Source organism: Sciurus vulgaris (assembly GCF_902686455.1).
Source record: "Sciurus vulgaris genome assembly, chromosome: 5".
Lineage (NCBI taxonomy): Eukaryota > Metazoa > Chordata > Mammalia > Rodentia > Sciuridae > Sciurus > Sciurus vulgaris.
In genome coordinates, this window is record NC_136465.1 from 174,668,210 (window position 1) to 174,685,129 (window position 16,920).

The window sequence follows — 16,920 nt, forward strand, 5'->3', positions numbered from 1 at the left end:
TTAAATAAAATACAAAAAAGGGCTGGGAGTGTGGCTCAGTGATTGAGTGCCCCTGGGTTCAATCCTTACCAAAACAAAACAAAATAACAAAAGAACTCTGTCTTGGTTTTAGTGATTTTCTCTGTTGTTTTTGTTTTGTATTTCATTTTTTCCACTATGGGATTTTTTGTTTCCCTTTTTGTGTTTACTTTGGGTTCTACTTGTAATTTTATTTCTAGTTTCTTAAAGGACAAAACGAGATCATCTATTTGAGGTCATTCTTATTTCTCAATCTAGGTATTTAGTGCTGTAATTTTCTACGTACTATGTTAGCTTCAGCCTATAAATTTTTATTTTTAAAATTTCATTCAGTTCAAAATAGTTTCTAACTTTCCTTTTGTCTTCTTATTTCACTTCTCTGTAATTTTCAAGATATTTGGGGATTTCCTTTTTTGTAATTTCTTTTAATTTGTTCTTTGTAGATACACATGATAGTAGAGTGTATTTTGACATATTATACACACATGGCGCATAATTTATTCTAATTAAGTGGGGATTTTCAAAGAACTTTTCCGTATATGGTTTTTTTTTGGGGGGGGGGGTGCTGGGGATCGAACCCAGGGCCTTGTGCTTACAAGGCAAGCACTCTATCGACTGAGCTATCTCCCCAGCCCCCCATATATGATTTTTAATGTTTAATTTCACTGTGATCAAAAAACATTCTTGAAATGAATTTTTGTGTGTGTGTTTTGTTTTTTGTTTTTTGTTTTTTTTTTTGGTGCTGGGGATCGAACCCAGGGCCTTGTGCTTACAAGGCAAGCACTCTACCCACTGAGCTATCTCCCCAGCCCTTGAAATGAATTTAATCTTCTAAAAAATTCATTGGGACTTAAAGTCCAAAATATGGTCTATCTTGGTAAACATCTCATGCATGTGAAACTAAGGCATCCTCGGTTCTAACCATCCATAGATATGTAGTTAGTATTTAGTTACCTTAAGAGTAACTGGAGGAAGTAGAAGTTACTGTCTTGAATTGTGTTCATGCGATGTCTGGGCTACTCAAGGGCAGGCTGTGTCTGTTTACCTTTCTGTCCCCTTGGCATCTTGCCAGGCCCCAAATGGAAGCCTCACAGTGGTGGAATGAATGGTGAACGAGAGGCCTGGGAAGTTGTCAGGCTGTGTCTTGTTCGATTCGAAACCCATGCTTCCTGGGTTGCCGGCCAAGGTGGAGTCTTACTCACTGTGTCTGTTGCTCTCCAGGACTTCACAGCTTGCTACGCCATAGTTTGTTCAGCACTGATGATGCAGAACTGAACCAGAGATACCTTCGAAGGTGCTGCCTCTGACTTGTGAGAATTTAAAGCCACCCCAGGGCAACAGACAGGCTGCTGTGGCCAAGGACGGAGAGGCTGTCCTGTCACAAAGCGCCCCCAGACATGATGTCACACACAGACACCTCTCTCCCTGCAGAAGGAGGGGCCTGTGCACTGAGCTCCCAGACGTAGCTGGGCCCCGGTGCTTTTCTCAGGCGTGACCAGAGGCTGAGAGGTGGTGGGCCTGGACACGGATATGGTCAGAGGATTCTCTGCGTATCACTAACACCACCAAGGTTGCTGTGTTTGGTAAGTAAGCCTGAAAGGTTGCCCTCAGTATATTAAGCACCTGCAAGCAGCGAAAAATGTCTTTATAATGCCCAGCCTGACCTTTTGTGTGTCCCCTCCTGCTTGGCATGCCCCTTCTGCGGTCTCCCCTTCCTTAGGACTCCTCCCTCCTTTCCTCTGAACCTCAAAGGAGCCTGGTGCCTTTATTCACAGCCGAGTTACAAACGACTAGCAAAGCTCTCTGCTGAGTCCGAGGCCAGCAGTATTCTCAGTAAGACAGGGGGTCTGTTCCCAACTCCCCTCAGGGCTCCACGGGACAGGGATGAGCCCCAGAATCATGTGGTCCTCACTCTGAAGTCACTGAGCTCTTGCTGTGTCCCCGGCTTGAGGCCACTTACTCGGGGTTTGACAATGGCAGGCCTAATATGGTCTCTCTGAGAGCCCCCTTGTTGGGGTCAGTACAGTGCCCCAAGAACACTAAGCCAGCCGCCCACCTGACTCAGGTAGTCAGGGAAGCTCTCCTGAAGCAGCAGAGAAGCGCATTCTAGATGGAGAATAGCACGTGCAAAGGCCCAGAACTGAGAGTCTGAGGTGGAAGTTCAGTCTCTGTCATTGCCGGCTCTGAGGAGTGGGTGTGCATGAGTGCCCTGGGAGAGGCTTCTCCAGAAGACAGGGGTGCCCAGAAGGACCAGGAGCAGCACAGACACGTAGGCCAGGCAGAGGGAGAGGAGCGCAGGAGGGGGAGAAAGGCCAGAGAGGTGACTCGAGAAGGAGGCACAGCAGCGCCTGGCAGAGAAGAGGAGAGCTGAAGCCTGGACGGGCAGACTTGGAGCACCCTGGTGACCTGGTGAGAGGGGTTCAGAGGCAAACAGGGCCAGAAATGATGGGTTGTGGATCGAGGGCACGGTGGAGAGTGTGGAAGGCGTCCACGGAGGCAGCTCTGCAGAGGCTGGTGTGAAGGGCAGGGGACAGTTAGGACTCTGGCTGAGGAGGGAGGTGGGTTCAAGGAAGAAAGCCTTTTTTCCTGGAAGAGATGGGTAATGTGTTCAAATGCTGATGGGAAGGATGCAGGAAAAATGGGAGGCAGCATATAAATGTAAGGGAGGAGGCCCCGAATGCCCAGGCTGCGGGAAGACCAGATGGACTGGAGCACGGGAAGTGGGGCCGCGGCAGAGAGGAGGCCTGTGGGAAGCAGAGGGTGGCAGGGTGGGGGTGCTCTCCGCTCAGAAGGGGAGCAAGCGCAGGGGGGGCTGGAGGTTTAAGGAGAGCCTGGGACAACTGCTGCGGCCGCCCCAAGGGCCTCCCACCAGACCTCCACTGTGCTGGGTGTTACTCTGAGTGGACTTCTGACGTGAGTGGTGGGCTCTCAAGCAAAAAGCTATCTTGAGGAAGTTAGGCAATCTCCCTTGCCACTCCCCAAATTGTTTTAAAATGCTGCATAGTAGTGTTTAACCATTTTACTTATTATTATAATTAGCTACCTATGCCTGGGGCCTTTTTTTTTTTTTGGCACTGGGGGCTTAACCACTGAACCTTATCCGGCCCTTTTTGGTTTTTATTTTGAGACAGGGTCTCATCAAGTTGTTTGGAGCCTTGCTAATTTGCAAGACTGGTCTCAGACTCGGCAATCCTCCCTCAGACTCCCTAGCTGCTGGGATTATGGGTGTGTGCCACTGTGCCCAGACACCTGGGGTGGTTTTACACCAGCTGTTCAAGAGAGCTGTGCCTTTTTTCTTAATCCTCTCCCAGTCCCATTTCCCCATCCTGATCCACTGGGATCTGTGTCTCCAGCTCCGAAGGCATTGAAACCAGCTTCACTTGGGGGCTCTAAAGTCTTAGGAGAAATTCCTGAGCATGTTTCAAGTGCCTCGTGACTTTGGTCCCCCTCCATGACTGGCTGGCCATCCCCTGGCTAAGCCCTGTGGGTGGAGTGCCTGCTCTGGCCCCAGCTTCCTGGCTTTGCCGTCCCTGCTGGCAGTAGGTTGGAGAATCTGGGGCCCATGGGTGCATTGACTCTTGCCCATTTTTTCTTCCTAGATTGAAAATGGTGTTTGGTCTATGCTGCCAGAGAGAGGGGTAAAGTTTCTGCGGGCCCTGTCACCTTTCCCCAGATGACCAAAGATGGGACCCCTTGGACCTCAGAGGAAGGGGGAATAGGGTCTTCCACACCCCGCCCCTGCCTACTGCAGTGTCTCTGGGATTCCAGGTGGGAACGGAGCAGCAGCTCGGGTGGAGGGCCTGGACCTGGCAGGGAGGACGAGCCTGCATGTGCACACGTGCCGGTGCCAGCCAGGCAGGGAGCCGCCATCCCAGAGTGCCAAGATGCTCTCCTTGTCGCAGGGGAAGGGTCTCAGGAGGGGAAGCTAGGCCTGGAATATTACTGCATGTCCAGGGCAGGGAGGGCTGTGGGGAGAGGAGCTCATCCAGCACCCAGTGAGCAAGGTGACCACACAGCAGGCCAGAGGTCTGTCACCTGTCTCCTGGTTGGGCTTACCACTCAGACCCCCCATAAACAACTGTGGAAAGAAGGGAGGGAGGGTGCGAGGGCTTCATGTGCGCTCCTGGCTGAGCCCTGCTGCAGTTGAGGCTGTCCCTCTGCAAGCTGCCTGGACATGCTCTGGTGGGGTCAGTTCCAGGGCCCAGAATGGGGGGAAAGTAGCGCCCCCTGGTGAGGGCCGGGGAGACCACAGCCTCTCACCCGGCAACGCTCTCTTTCAGACTCTACAAGTCCCTCTACATAGTACACATCTTCATTCTTGTAGGTAAGGACCTGCGTGCTGGCACAGGTTAGGGATCTGGGAGGCAGGATCTGGGAGACCGAGTCCCACCCCAGGGCTCCCTGTCCCCAGGTGCCCACCAAGCTCCCACATACCTTCCCCAAGGCTGCGGCATTCCTGGCTCCCACAAGGGACGGGCCACATTGTCATGCCCCCACCCCCCTCAGCTGACAGTACCCCAGCAATGCTCTTCAGATCTTCGCCTGCATACCTTTGGAAAAACTCTGTGTCCCTGCATACACTTTAAGTCGATACTTAGTATCTTTCACAAGCTCAAATGAATTAAAAGGATATGGTTTCTGGCAATGTAATAAATGAGGACATTCAAAGTTAAGCAATCACATCCACATCGCCCTCAAATGCTTTAACTAGGCTTTTCTCACCAACCTGCAGGAGTGATGTACTACTATTTCCAGAAATCTGTGGGGAAGACAGTCCCTGACCATGAGCTTGCTGGGGAGTCATCACAGGTAGGAGCCGCTGGACGTTGTGAACTGGAGGCTGAGACATCTCACGTGAACCTGAACAGAGGTCACGCTCCCTGGCCACGAACAGTCCATGGCCTGTGTGTACAAGATAATGTGAATGTGCAGCCCTGGAGATATTCCTTGTGGCTGGCAGAGTGCCAGAGAAGAGCCTTATTCCCTCACCCAGTCATGTGCTGGTTGTATGGTCCCCTTAGGTCTCATGGTGGTGGCTCAGTCAAACCTAACAAAACAGATGACCTCCCACTAGTATGTATGAGTGGCCCTTGTGTGAATGGGCAACCAGAGCCTCCTCCACGTCCCGAGTCCAAGAACCTGTGGCAGAAGCCCCTGCGTCCAGCCCGGCGTGAGAATACAAATGGATCCTGTCCGTCCACTGAAGGACATGCGGTGGCTCGGCTGCCCAACCCAGCACTCCCACCTTACAGACCAGGAGACAGGAGAGTAACTAGACCTGGGCCAACCAGGGCGGCAGGGAAGACCACATACTGGTCTCTGGAGGCCTCCTGATACCTGTCCAGTGCTCCTGAGAACTTGGTGGTTCAGGCCCATAATTCCAGCAGCTAGGGAGGTGGAGGCAGGAGGATCCTAATGCAGAGGTAGCCTCAGCAACCGAGCAAGACCCTGTCTCAAAATCAAAATAAGGACCAGGGATGTGGCTCAGTGGTGAAGTGCTCCTGGGTTCAATCCCTCGTACCAAAAAATAAAGAAAAAAAATGGGGGGCTCTCATGAGAACGAGGTCATCGGTGATCTAGCAACACTAAGGGTCACATCTTTTGGGAGTGACAGAGATTGGGGGAGCCTCTATAAATGCCCGTGATGACAAGTGCCTTGGAGATCATTCCAGCGTTGCTTTTTAAAAAACAAAAACAAATCAGTCCCCAGCACCACAAAAAAAAAAAAAAAAAAAAAATGAAACTCCAAATTTTCATATTGATTGTCATTAAATATATGCATGTTCAGTGTGAAGAGTTAAAAGTCGAAAGACAAACCGAAACAAAGCGAGTCGCCTTTGGCCCCGTCCTTCCTCACCCGTGGTACCTGAAACTCAGGTGGGACCTCAGCTTCTATTCTTTCCAGTTGTGATGCAGTCTCCATGTTTGGGATAGGATAAATCCTGCTTTATCTTTTCAAAAACTATTTTTAGTTGTAGACGGACCCAACACCTTTATTTACTTCTATGTGGTGCTGAGGATCGAGCCCAGTGCCTCCTGCGCTAGGCAAGTGCACTGCCACTGAGCCCCAGCCCGCGCCCTAGTTCCCACACTGAATGAATTACACCACGGAAGATGGGCATCTCGTGCTCCTAACTGCTGCCACTTCCTGCTGCCTCCAGCACGCATTTCGCCTCCGACTTTCCAATTGAAGGATGCCTCTTGGCGTTGTAAATCTTTGACTAATGACTTTGATCGCTAAACAATTTTAAATATGATTTTTGTTTTTATGATTTTCATATAATTTGACTTTAAAGTTCCTCTCCGTAGCTCTCTCCCACCATTGTGGGGCTCTTTTTCTTTTTATTATTATTATTATCAGAACCTTTATTCTTTTTTTTTTAATTTATTTTTATTGTAAACAAATGGGATACATTTCTGTTTGTACATGGAGTAACAGCATACCATTTGCATAATCATACATTTAAATAGGGTAATGAGGTTTGATTCATTGTTATTTTTTCTCCCCCCCACCCCTCCCACCCCTCTTTTCCCACTATACAGTCCCTCCTTCCTCCATTCTTGCACCCCTCCCACCCACCATTATGTGTCATCATCTGCTTATCAGTGAGATCATTCACCCTTTGGATTTTTGAGATTGGCTTATCTCACTTAGCATGATATTCTCCAATTTCATCCATTTGCCTGCAAATGCCATAATTTTATTATTCTTTATAGCTGAGTAATATTCCATTGTATATATATATATATACCACAGTTTCTTTATCCATTCATCAATTGAAGGACATCTAGGTTGGTTCCATAGTCTGGCTATTGTGAATTCAGCAGCTATGAACATTGATGTGGCCATATCTCTGTAGTATGCTGATTTTAAGTCCTTTGGGTATAGGCCGAGGAGTGGGATAGCTGGGTCAAATGGTGGGTCCATTCCAAGTTTTCTAAGGAATCTCCACACTGCTTTCCAGAGTGGCTGCACTAATTTGCAGCCCCACCAGCAATGTATGAGTGTACCTTTTTCCCCACATCCTCTCCAACACCTATTGTTGCTTGTGTTCTTGATAATCGCCATTTTAATTGAGGTGAGATGGAATCTTAGTGTAGTTTTGATTTGCATTTCTCTTATTACTAAAGATGGTGAACACTTTTTCATGTTTGTTGATTGCTTGTAGATCTTCTGTGAAGCATCTGTTCATTTCCTTAGCCCATTTGTTGATTGGGTTATTTGTATTCTTTGTGTAGAGTTTTTTAAGTTCTTTATATATTCTGGAAATTAGTGCTCTATCTGAAGTATGAGTGGCAAAGATTTTCTCCCACTCTGTAGGCTCTCTCTTCGCATTGCTGATAGTTCCCTTTGCTGAGAGAAAGCTATTTAGTTTGAATCGGTCCCAGTTATTAATTCTTGCTTTTATTTCTTGTGCTATGGGAGTCCTGTTAAGGAAGTCTGATCCTAAGCCAACAAGGTGAAGATTTGGACCTACTTTTTCTTCTATAAGATGCAGGGTCTCTGGTCTGATTTCAAGGTCCTTGATCCATTGTGAGTTGATTTTTGTGCAGGGTGAGAGGAGATAGGGGTTTAGTTTCATTCTGTTACATGTGGATTTCCAGTTTTCTGTGGGGCTCTTTTTATCCTTTTTTTTTCTAAGTTATAATTTATATTTAAAAAGCCATCCTTTTTAGTGTACAGTTCTGAGTTTTGACAAACGTTTACAGTCACGTCACCACCACCACCATCAAGATGCAAGTAATTCCATCACTTCAAACCATTCCCCATCTAGCCAGGCATGGTGGCACATGCCTATCATCCCAGCTACTCTGGAGGCTGAGGCAGGAAGACCAAAAGTTGGAGGCCAGCCTGGGCAACTTAGACCCTGTCTCAAAATAGAAAGGGTTGGAAATGCAGCTCAGTGGGAGAGTGCTTGCCTAGCAGGAGGCCCTGAGTTCAGGCCCCAGTTCTGCAAAAAGAAAAGAAAAACCCCCTTATTCATTCGTGGTCAACACCCCCTACTCATAGGCAGCCTGTAGTTTTGTCTTTGCAAAACTGTCACATAAACGGAAATGTATCGCATATGTCACTTGGCACTATGCACTTGAAATTCACCCACGTGTGTGCATCAGCCTTGGGAGTCTGTTGCGTGAAGGTCACAGTTTGTTTATCCACTCCTCAGTTAAGAGACAAGGATTGTTTCCAGTTTTTGCTGATTACAGATAAAATAACTACACATTCAGTCCAAACTGTGGGCGCGTAAGTTCTCCTTTAACATGGATGAAGAGCAGTGGACCGTTGTGTCACATGGTAGGTATGAGTTTAAGAAGTTTAAGAAGCAGCCAAACTTCTCCAAAGTGGTTCTATTGTTTTGCCATCTCACGGGCAGTGGCCCAGAGGTTGCAGTTGTTCCAAGTCCTCTCTGGCGTTTATGGTTTTAAAAGCTATTCTAATGGGTGTTTATCAGTTTTTGTAAGATCAATGTTGTAGGTTTACATAGTAAGGAGCATGTAAACGGGCCGGGGTTATGGCTCGGGGGCAGAGTGCTTGCCTAGCATGGGTGAGGACCGGGGCCAGATCCCTGGAACCACATAAAAATAAATAAATAAAATTGAGGCTTTGTGTCCGTGCACAAATAAAAAAAGTATATAAAAATAGTATGTAAACAATAACCTCAGCCATCTTGTAGGCACTCTTCCTTGTGTGTAATTTTGGTTTTCTCTTTAATTTCTATTGTTTTCTCTGTATCTATAGTTGATTCATCTGAGTTTCCTGCCAAAAATGCACACCTCCATGCGGGGCATTTAGCTGAGTCAGATGACTCATCCATATGCTCACTTTCGCGCAGACATGTCCTGGGGCCCTGCATCTCCCTGCCTCCCTGGGCCGGGGTGTTCTAGGGGCCAGCTGCCCGCGCTTCTCCTGGGGCTCCACCTTCCTCTGGGGAGCTCATCCCTTCCCTGTTGTGTGGATCCCATGTTATCCTCTCTACCTGTCTCTTGATTTGCTGGAGTACAAACTCCGGTTGTCTCCTGAGTAGTCTTACACATTACTTATCTAAAAAATGTATTTCATACTTCACTGAGCAGTTAGCCAGGTGTAGAATTCTAGGTTGGAAATATTTTCTTCAGATTTTGAAGCTCTTCATTGTCTTCTAGTTTTAAATATCGGTGTTATAAAATCTGACTCAAGTTGCATTCCTAATGCTGACGTTGTAGGTTTTTCTTTGTCCTTAGTGTTCGGATATTATTGATGACAACCTCAGGGGTCGGCCCCTCTTTTGTCCATTGTCCTAGATGCTTGGTGATTCTTCCCCTCTGGAAATTTGTGTCCCTCATCTCTGGGAAATTGTCTTGATAAAAAGGAACTGACGTTCTTATTTGACATCTCTCCCTGCCAGTGCAGTCTGTTGTCTCCACTCCCTTTCAGAAGCATCTGTGACTTCGCATTAGGAGCTCCTGACATCTCTCCTTTTTCTGGAAAATATTATTTCGACTGTGTTTTCTCTACTGTTTGGATTTTTTCATTGCCATTATCTTATTTTTATTTTTCAAGGAAAAAAAGTGATGGTTTTAAGTGATGAGGTCTAACATTCTGCTTCATGAAACAAGTGTCTTTCTAAAAACTTCAGTTATAGTTTTTTTTAGAGGTGAAACACCCAATAGTCTTTTTAGATTTTTCTGTATGTTAGATTTTACATTTTAAATTCTTTTTAGATATACAGGACAGTAGAGTGTATTTTGACATACATACATGGAGTACGACTTATTTTAATTAGGGATCCCATTCTTGTGGTTGTACATGATGCAGTCTCACTGTTCACGCATTCACATATGAACATGGGAAAGTTGTGTCCGATTCATTCTCCTGTCTTTCTTGTTCCCATCCCGTCTCCCTTCCCTTCATTCCCCTTAGTCTAATCCAATGAACTTCTATGCTTCCCTCCCCGCTTTATTGAGTGTTAGTATCTACATTTCAGAGAAAATATTTGGCCTTTGGTTTTTTTGAGATTGGCTTACCTCACTTAGCATTGTAGTCTCCAGTTCCATCCATTTGCCTGCAAATGCCATAATTTTATTATTCTTTATAGCTGAGTAATATTCCATTGTGTGTGCGTGTATATATATATATATCACAGTTTCTTTATCCATTCATCAATTGAAGGACATCTAGGTTGGTTCCACAGTCTGGCTATTGTGAACTGAGCAGCAATGAACATTGATGTGGCTGTATCTCTGTAGTGTGCTGATTTTAAGTCCTTTGGGTATAGGCCGAGGAGTGGGATAGTTGGGTCAAATGGTGGGTCCATTCCAAGTTTTCTAAGGAAATCTCCACACTGCTTTCCAGAGTGGCTGCACTAATTTGCAGCCCCACCAGCAATGTATGAGTGTACCTTTTTCCCCACATCCTCTCCAACACCTATTGTTGCTTGTGTTCTTGATAATCGCCATTCTAATTGGGGTGAGATGGAATCTTAGGGTAGTTTTGATTTGCATTTCTCTTATTACTAAAGATGGTGAACATTTTTTCATATGTTTGTTGATTGCTTGTAGATCTTCTTCTGTGAAGTGTCTGTTCATTTCCTTAGCCCATTTGTTGACTGGATTATTTGTATTCTTTGTGTACAGTTTTTTGAGTTCTTTATAGATTCTGGAAATTAGTGCTCTATCTGAAGTATGAGTGGCAAAGATATTCTCCCACTCTGTAGGCTCTCTCTTCACATTACTGATAGTTTCCTTTGCTGAGAGAAAGCTATTTAGTTTGAATCTATCCCAGTTATTGATTCTTGCTTTTATTTCTTGTGCTATGGGAGTCCTGTTAAGGAAGTCTGATCCTAAGCCAACAAGGTGAAGATCTGGACCTACTTTTTCTTCTATAAAATGCAGAGTCTCTGGTCTGATTTCAAGGTCCTTGATCCATTGTGAGTTGATTTTTGTGCAGGGTGAGAGATAGGGGTTTAGTTTCATTCTGTTGCATATGGATCTCCAGTTTTCCCAGCACCATTTGTTGAAGAGGCTATCTTTTCTCCATTGCATATTTTTGGCACCTTTGTCTACTATGAGAAAATTCTATTTATTTGGGTTTGTGTCCGTGTCCTCTGTTCTGTACCATTGATCTACCTGTCTATTTTGGTGCCAATACCATGCTGTTTTTGTTACTATTGCTTTTAGTATAGTTGAAGTTCTGGTATTGCGATACCCCCTGTTTCATTCTTCCTGCTAAGGACTGCTTTAGCTATTCTGGGTTTCTTATTCTTCAGATGAATTTCATGATTGCTTGCTCTATTTCTGTGAGGTACATCATTGGGATTTTAACTGGAATTGCATTGAATCTGTATAGCACTTTTGGTAGTATGGCCATTTTGACAATATTAATTCTTCCTATCCAAGAACATGGGAGACCTTTCCATCTTCTAAGGTCTTCCTTAATTTCTTTCTTCAGTGTTTTGTAGTTTTCATTGTAGAGATCTTTTACCTCTTTGGTTAGATTGATGCCCAAGTATTTTTTTTTTTTTTTGAGGCTATTGCAAATGGAGTTGTTTTCCTCATTTCCCTTTCAGCTGTTTCGTCGCTTGCATATAAAAATGCTTTAGATTTATGCATATTGATTTTATAGCCTGCTTTTTTGCTGAATTCATTGATGAGGTCTAGAAGTTTTCTGGAGGAGGTTTTTGGATCCTCTAAATATAGAATCATGTCATCAGCAAATAGGGACAGCTTAAGTTCCTCTTTTCCTGTTCATATCCCTTTAATTTCTTTAGTCTGCCTAATTGCTCTGGCTAGAGTTTCAAGGACAATTTTGAATAGAAGTGGTGAAAGAGGACATCCCTGTCTTGTTCCCATTTTTAAAGTGAATGGTTTCAGTTTTTCTCCATTAAGAATGATGTTGGCCATGGGCTTAGCATAAATAGCCTTTACAATGCTCAGGTATGTTCCTACTATCCCTATTTTTTCTAGTGCTTTCAGCATGAAGGGGTGTTGTATTTTGTTGAATGCTTTTTCTGCATCAATTGAAATAACCATGATTCTTATCCTTAAGTCTATTGCCATGATGTTAAACCATCCTTTCATTCCAGGGATGAATACCCCTTGATTGTGGTGCACGATTTTCTTAATATGCTTTTGGATATGGTCTGCCAATATTTTGTTAAGGATCTTTGCATCTATATTCATCAAGGATATTGGTCTAAAATTTTCTTTCCTTGATGTGTCTTTGCCTGGTTTGGGTATGAGGGTGATATTAGCTTCATAGAATGAGTTTAGTAAGGTACCCTCTTTTCTATTTCCTGTAATACTTTGAGAAGTATTGGAATGAGTTCTTCTTTGAAGGTCTTGTAGAACTCGGCTGAGAATCCGTCTGGTCCTGGGCTTTTCTTGGATGGTAGGTTTTTAATGGCTTCTTCTATTTCATTGCTTGATATTGATCTGTTTAAAATTGTGTATGTCCTCCTGGTTCAGTTTGGGAGGAGCATATGTCTCTAGAAATTTGTCAATGTCTTTGGTAGTTTCTACTTGTTGGAATACAGATTTTCAGAGTAACTTCTCATTATGTTCTGTATTTCAGTGGTGTCTGTCGTGATATTTCCTTTTTCACCACGAATTTTAGTAATTTGAGTTTTCTCTCTCCTTCTCTTTGTTAGTGTGGCTAAGGATTTATCTATTTTGTTTACTTTCTCAAAGAACCAACTTTTTGTTTTGTCAATTTTTTGAATTGTTTCTTTTGTTTCAATTTTGTTGATTTCAGCTCTGATTTTAATTATTTCCTGTCTTCTACTACTTTTGCTGTTATTCTGTTCTTCTTTTTCTAGGGCTTTGAGCTGTAATGTTAGGTCATTTAATTGTTGACTTTTCATTCTTTTCTGGAATGCGCTCCATGCAATGAATTTTCCTCTTAGTACCACTTTCATAGTGTCCCAGAGTTTTGATATGTTGTATCATCATTCTCATTGACCTCTAAGAATTTTTTAATCTCCTCCCTGATGTTTTCTGTTATCCATGTTTCATTCAGTAGCATATTATTTAGTCTCCAGGTGTTGGAGTAATTTCTGTTTTTTATTTTGTCATTGATTTCTACTCAGTCCATTTTGATCTGATAGAACACAAGGCAGTATCTCTATTTTTTTGCATTTCCTAAGGGCTGCTTTGCGGCATAACATATGGTCTATTTTTGAGAAGGTTCCATGTGCTGCTGAGAAGTGAATCCGCTCATTGATGGATGGAATATTCTATATATGTCTATTAAGTCTAGGTTATTGATTGTGTTATTGAGTTCTATGGTTTCTTTGGTTGGTTTTTGTTTGGAAGATCTATCCAGTGGTGACAGCGGTGCGTTAGAGTCACCCAGAATTATTGTGTTGTAGTCTATGTGATTCCTGAAATTGAGAAGGATTTGTTTGATGTACAGGGATGCACCATTGTTTGGGGCATAAATATTTACTATCGTTATGTCTTCCTGATTTACAGTTCCCTTAAGCAGTAGGAAATGTTCTCCTTTATCCCTTCTGACTAACTTTGGCTTGAAGTCCACTTTATCTGATATAAGGATGGAAACCCCTGCTTTTTTACTGGGTCCATGTGCGTGGTAGGTTTTTTTCTCATCCTTTCACCTTTAGTCTGTGGATGTCTTTTTCTATGAGATGAGTCTCTTGCAGGCAGCATATTGTTGGGTCTTTCTTTTTAATCCATTCTGCCAGTCTATGTCTTTTGATTGAGGAGTTTAGGCCATTAACGTTCAGGGTTATTGAGATATGATTTGTATTCCCAGTCATTTGGCTTATTTTTGGTTTTTAAGTTTGCTTGGTTTCTCCTTTGAGTGGTTTTTCTCTAAGGTAGTTCCTCCCTTTGCTGACTTACATTGTTGTTTTTCATTTCCTCCTCATGGAATATTTTGTTGAGAACATTCTGTAGTGTAGGCTTCCTATTTGTAAATTCTTTTAACTTTTGTTTATCATGGAAGGATTTTATTTCATCTTCAAATCTGAAGGTTAGTTTTGCTGGGTATAGGATTCTTGGTTGGCAACCATGTTCTTTCAGAGCTTGAAATATGTTGTTCCAGGCCCTTCTAGCTTTTAGAGTCTGGGTTGAGAAGTCGGCTGCTATCCGTATTGGTCTCCCCCTATATGTAATCTGATGCTTTTCTCTCACGGCCTTCAAAATCCTATCTTTATTTTGAATGTTAGGCATTTTCATTATAACGTGCCTTGGTGTGGATCTGTTGTGATTTTGTGCATTTGGTATTCTGTAAGCCTCTTGTATTTGATTTTCCATTTCATTCTTCAGGTTTGGGAAATTTTCTGATATTATTTCATTGATGCATTTCTCTAATTGTTAGAGATGTTGAACATTTTTTCATATATTTGTTGACCAGTCATATTTCTTCTTCTGTGAAGTGTCTCTTCAGTTCCTTCGCCCATTTATGGATTGTTGGTTTTTTTTGTTTTGGTTTGTTTTGTGTTTATATCCTGGAGATTAATGTTCTATTTGAGGTGAAGATGGCAAAGATTTTCTCCCTTTCTGTCGGCTCTCTCTTCACATTCTTAATTGTTTCTTTTGCTGTGAAGAAGCTTTTTGGTTTGATGCCATCCCGTTTATTGATTCTTGATTTTACTTCTTGTGCTTTAGGAGTCTTGTTGAGGATTGGTTCCTAAACTGACATGATGGAGATTTGGGACTACATTTTCTTCTAGTAGGTGCAGGGTCTCTGGTCTAATGCTGGCTCCTGATCCACTGAGTTTTGTGCAGAGTGAGGGATAGGCTTTCAATTTAATTCTGCTACATGTGGATTTCTAGTTTTCCCAGCACCATTTGTTGAAGAAGCTATCATTTCTACAATGTATGTTTATGGCACCTTTGTCTAGTATTTATGTGGTTCATCTCTGCCTTCTATTCTGTGCCATTGGTCTTCCCGTTTGTTTTGGTGCCAACACTGTGTCGTTTTTGTTACTATAGTTCTGTAGTGTAACTTAAGCTCTGGTATTGTGATACCTCCTGCTTCACTTTCCTCGCCAAGGATTGTTTTGGCTAGTCTGGGCCTCATTTCTCCAAATGAATTTCATGACTGCTTTTTCTATTTCTATGAAGAATGACATTGGGATTTAATAGGAATTGCACTGAATCTATATAGTGCTTTGGAAGTATGGCCATTTTGATAGTATTAATTCTGCCTAGCCAAGAATATGGGAGATCTTTCCGTTTTCTAAGGTCTTCTTTAATTTCTTTCTTTAGTGTTCTGTAGTTTTCATTGTAGAGGTCTTTCACCTCTTTTCTTGGGTTGATTCCCAACTATTTTTTTTTTTTTATTTCTTTCAAGGCTGTTGTGAATGGGGTAGTTCTCCTCATTTCTCTTTCAGCTGATTCATCACTGACTGGAGACCTGTAATCTTCAGGTGCCTGCACAGGTGACAGATCCCACCTCAGCCTTCCCTCTCTCCTTGTCATGCAGCCCGTAGGGGAGACCTTGAGGCCAGTGTGGGGGCGGATGGATAAGTGCTACCCAGTGACCACTCAGGTGGGTAAGGGCCGAGGACACCTCTTCCCCCGGGGGGGTAGCTGTCCTGGGGCACTCTGCAGGCACAGCAAGGGGGACTGCACCGGAGAGGATGGTTCAGGGCATTCACGGGTAGCTGTGTGTCACCTCTTCTGTCTCCTTCTGCAGAGACGTAGAGTCAACACTGGAAAGAAGCCAGCCTCTGGGGTAAGTTAGGCTCCCTTGGAAGGAACGGGATGTGGCTCTCTTCCTGTGAGCCCATTAAACTCAGGGACATTCTAGCTTATGGTGGGGAGTCCCAGGGGTAATGGCAGGCCCCTCAGAAAAAATTACCAACTTATCAAAGCTCAGCTGAAAAGAGGATGTCTCAGGAGAAACAAAGGGCTTTAACACCCCAAGTTGAGAACAGGAGGTGGAAGGAGGTGTTCTCAGATCCTTGTTGCCCATATTCTGCCCTCTTGACTCTCCCTGCAGACCATGACCCCCAGGTCAGAGGCAGGACAGAATGATGCTGCCTTCATGGAGGAGAGTGACATCTTGCCTCAGGAGGAAGGGCAGGTGAGGTCCCCAGGAGAGGAAGGAGGTGGCAGGAACCCTGAGTGAGAGGTAATGATGGCCTGGGCCTCAACTAGAACAGCCCCAGTGTGGGTGGTCCTGAGAAGCTGTGGACCCTGCAGGATGGGGAGGCGGTGGCTGGCTTCAACGCCGCCGGGCCACATTGCCGTCCTAGTGGAACACGGAGCTGTGTGAGCTGAGGGCGCGAGCTGGTGTGAGCGTGGCGTGGCTCTGGCTCCTGGCCTCCCTGACTTCTGACGGTGCAGGCGTCGGTCTCCACTCCCCACAACACAGACCGTCCTGCCCAACCTCATCCCACTACTTTGTCCCCCTTCTTCCATCCCAGGCAAAGAAAAGGTACCAACAGGGAGCTGCGTCCTGTCCATCTGGTAAGACTGTTGGCCCAACCCTGCTGCAGAGACCAGTGAGGGGCACAGGCTGTCCCCGCTCAACCTTCCTGACCTGGGGAGGAGAGGGAGAAAAACCAGGCGGCCAGACACCTTGACCTTCCTGATTGAGCCTCCCCTGCCCTACTCGAGGAGGGGCAGGACCTCCAGGCCACTCAGCAGGGCTGGCTGAGCGCCTACCCTTTATCACGGCCTGGAGCCCCAGGCCAAGAGGGGACCTGACCTGGGTGAAGGTTTCTCCCAGCAAGGGACCCACAGGGCCCACCTGTTTGTGCCTTTTAGAGGTGGAGAACAAGGAAGCAAGGCCGGGGAGCTGGGGCCCCCAGCTCCTGAGAAAGTTCTGGTCTAGCTGGTTCCCAACCATCGACACCCCCAAGATGCAGAACCATGAATGAGGAAAGATCCAATAAATCCTCAAGTTCCTGCTTGTATAAGGCCCAGCTGCCTCATTTCAAGGCCCCAAGGCTGCTT

The 16,920-nt window shown here is 44.8% G+C and overlaps 1 protein-coding gene across 2 annotated transcripts; it reads left to right on the forward strand.

The window, feature by feature from the left end:
- Window positions 1–3,086: 3,086 nt before the first annotated feature.
- Window positions 3,087–16,844, forward strand: LOC306661919 (uncharacterized protein; the record flags this gene model as incomplete). Of its 2 annotated transcripts, XM_079141252.1 has the most annotated exons (6): window positions 3,087–4,342; window positions 4,751–4,827; window positions 15,443–15,694; window positions 15,962–16,045; window positions 16,389–16,431; window positions 16,732–16,844. In XM_079141252.1, exons 2-6 carry the CDS (start codon window positions 4,756–4,758, stop codon window positions 16,842–16,844), a joined length of 564 nt encoding a protein of 187 aa, XP_078997378.1. In that variant the 5' UTR covers window positions 3,087–4,342; window positions 4,751–4,755. The 2 variants fall into 2 exon arrangements, with proteins under 2 accessions (XP_078997378.1, XP_078997377.1); XM_079141251.1 differs by lacking the exon at window positions 16,732–16,844 and having other exon boundaries at window positions 16,389–16,547.
- Between the last annotated feature and the right edge of the window lie 76 nt (window positions 16,845–16,920).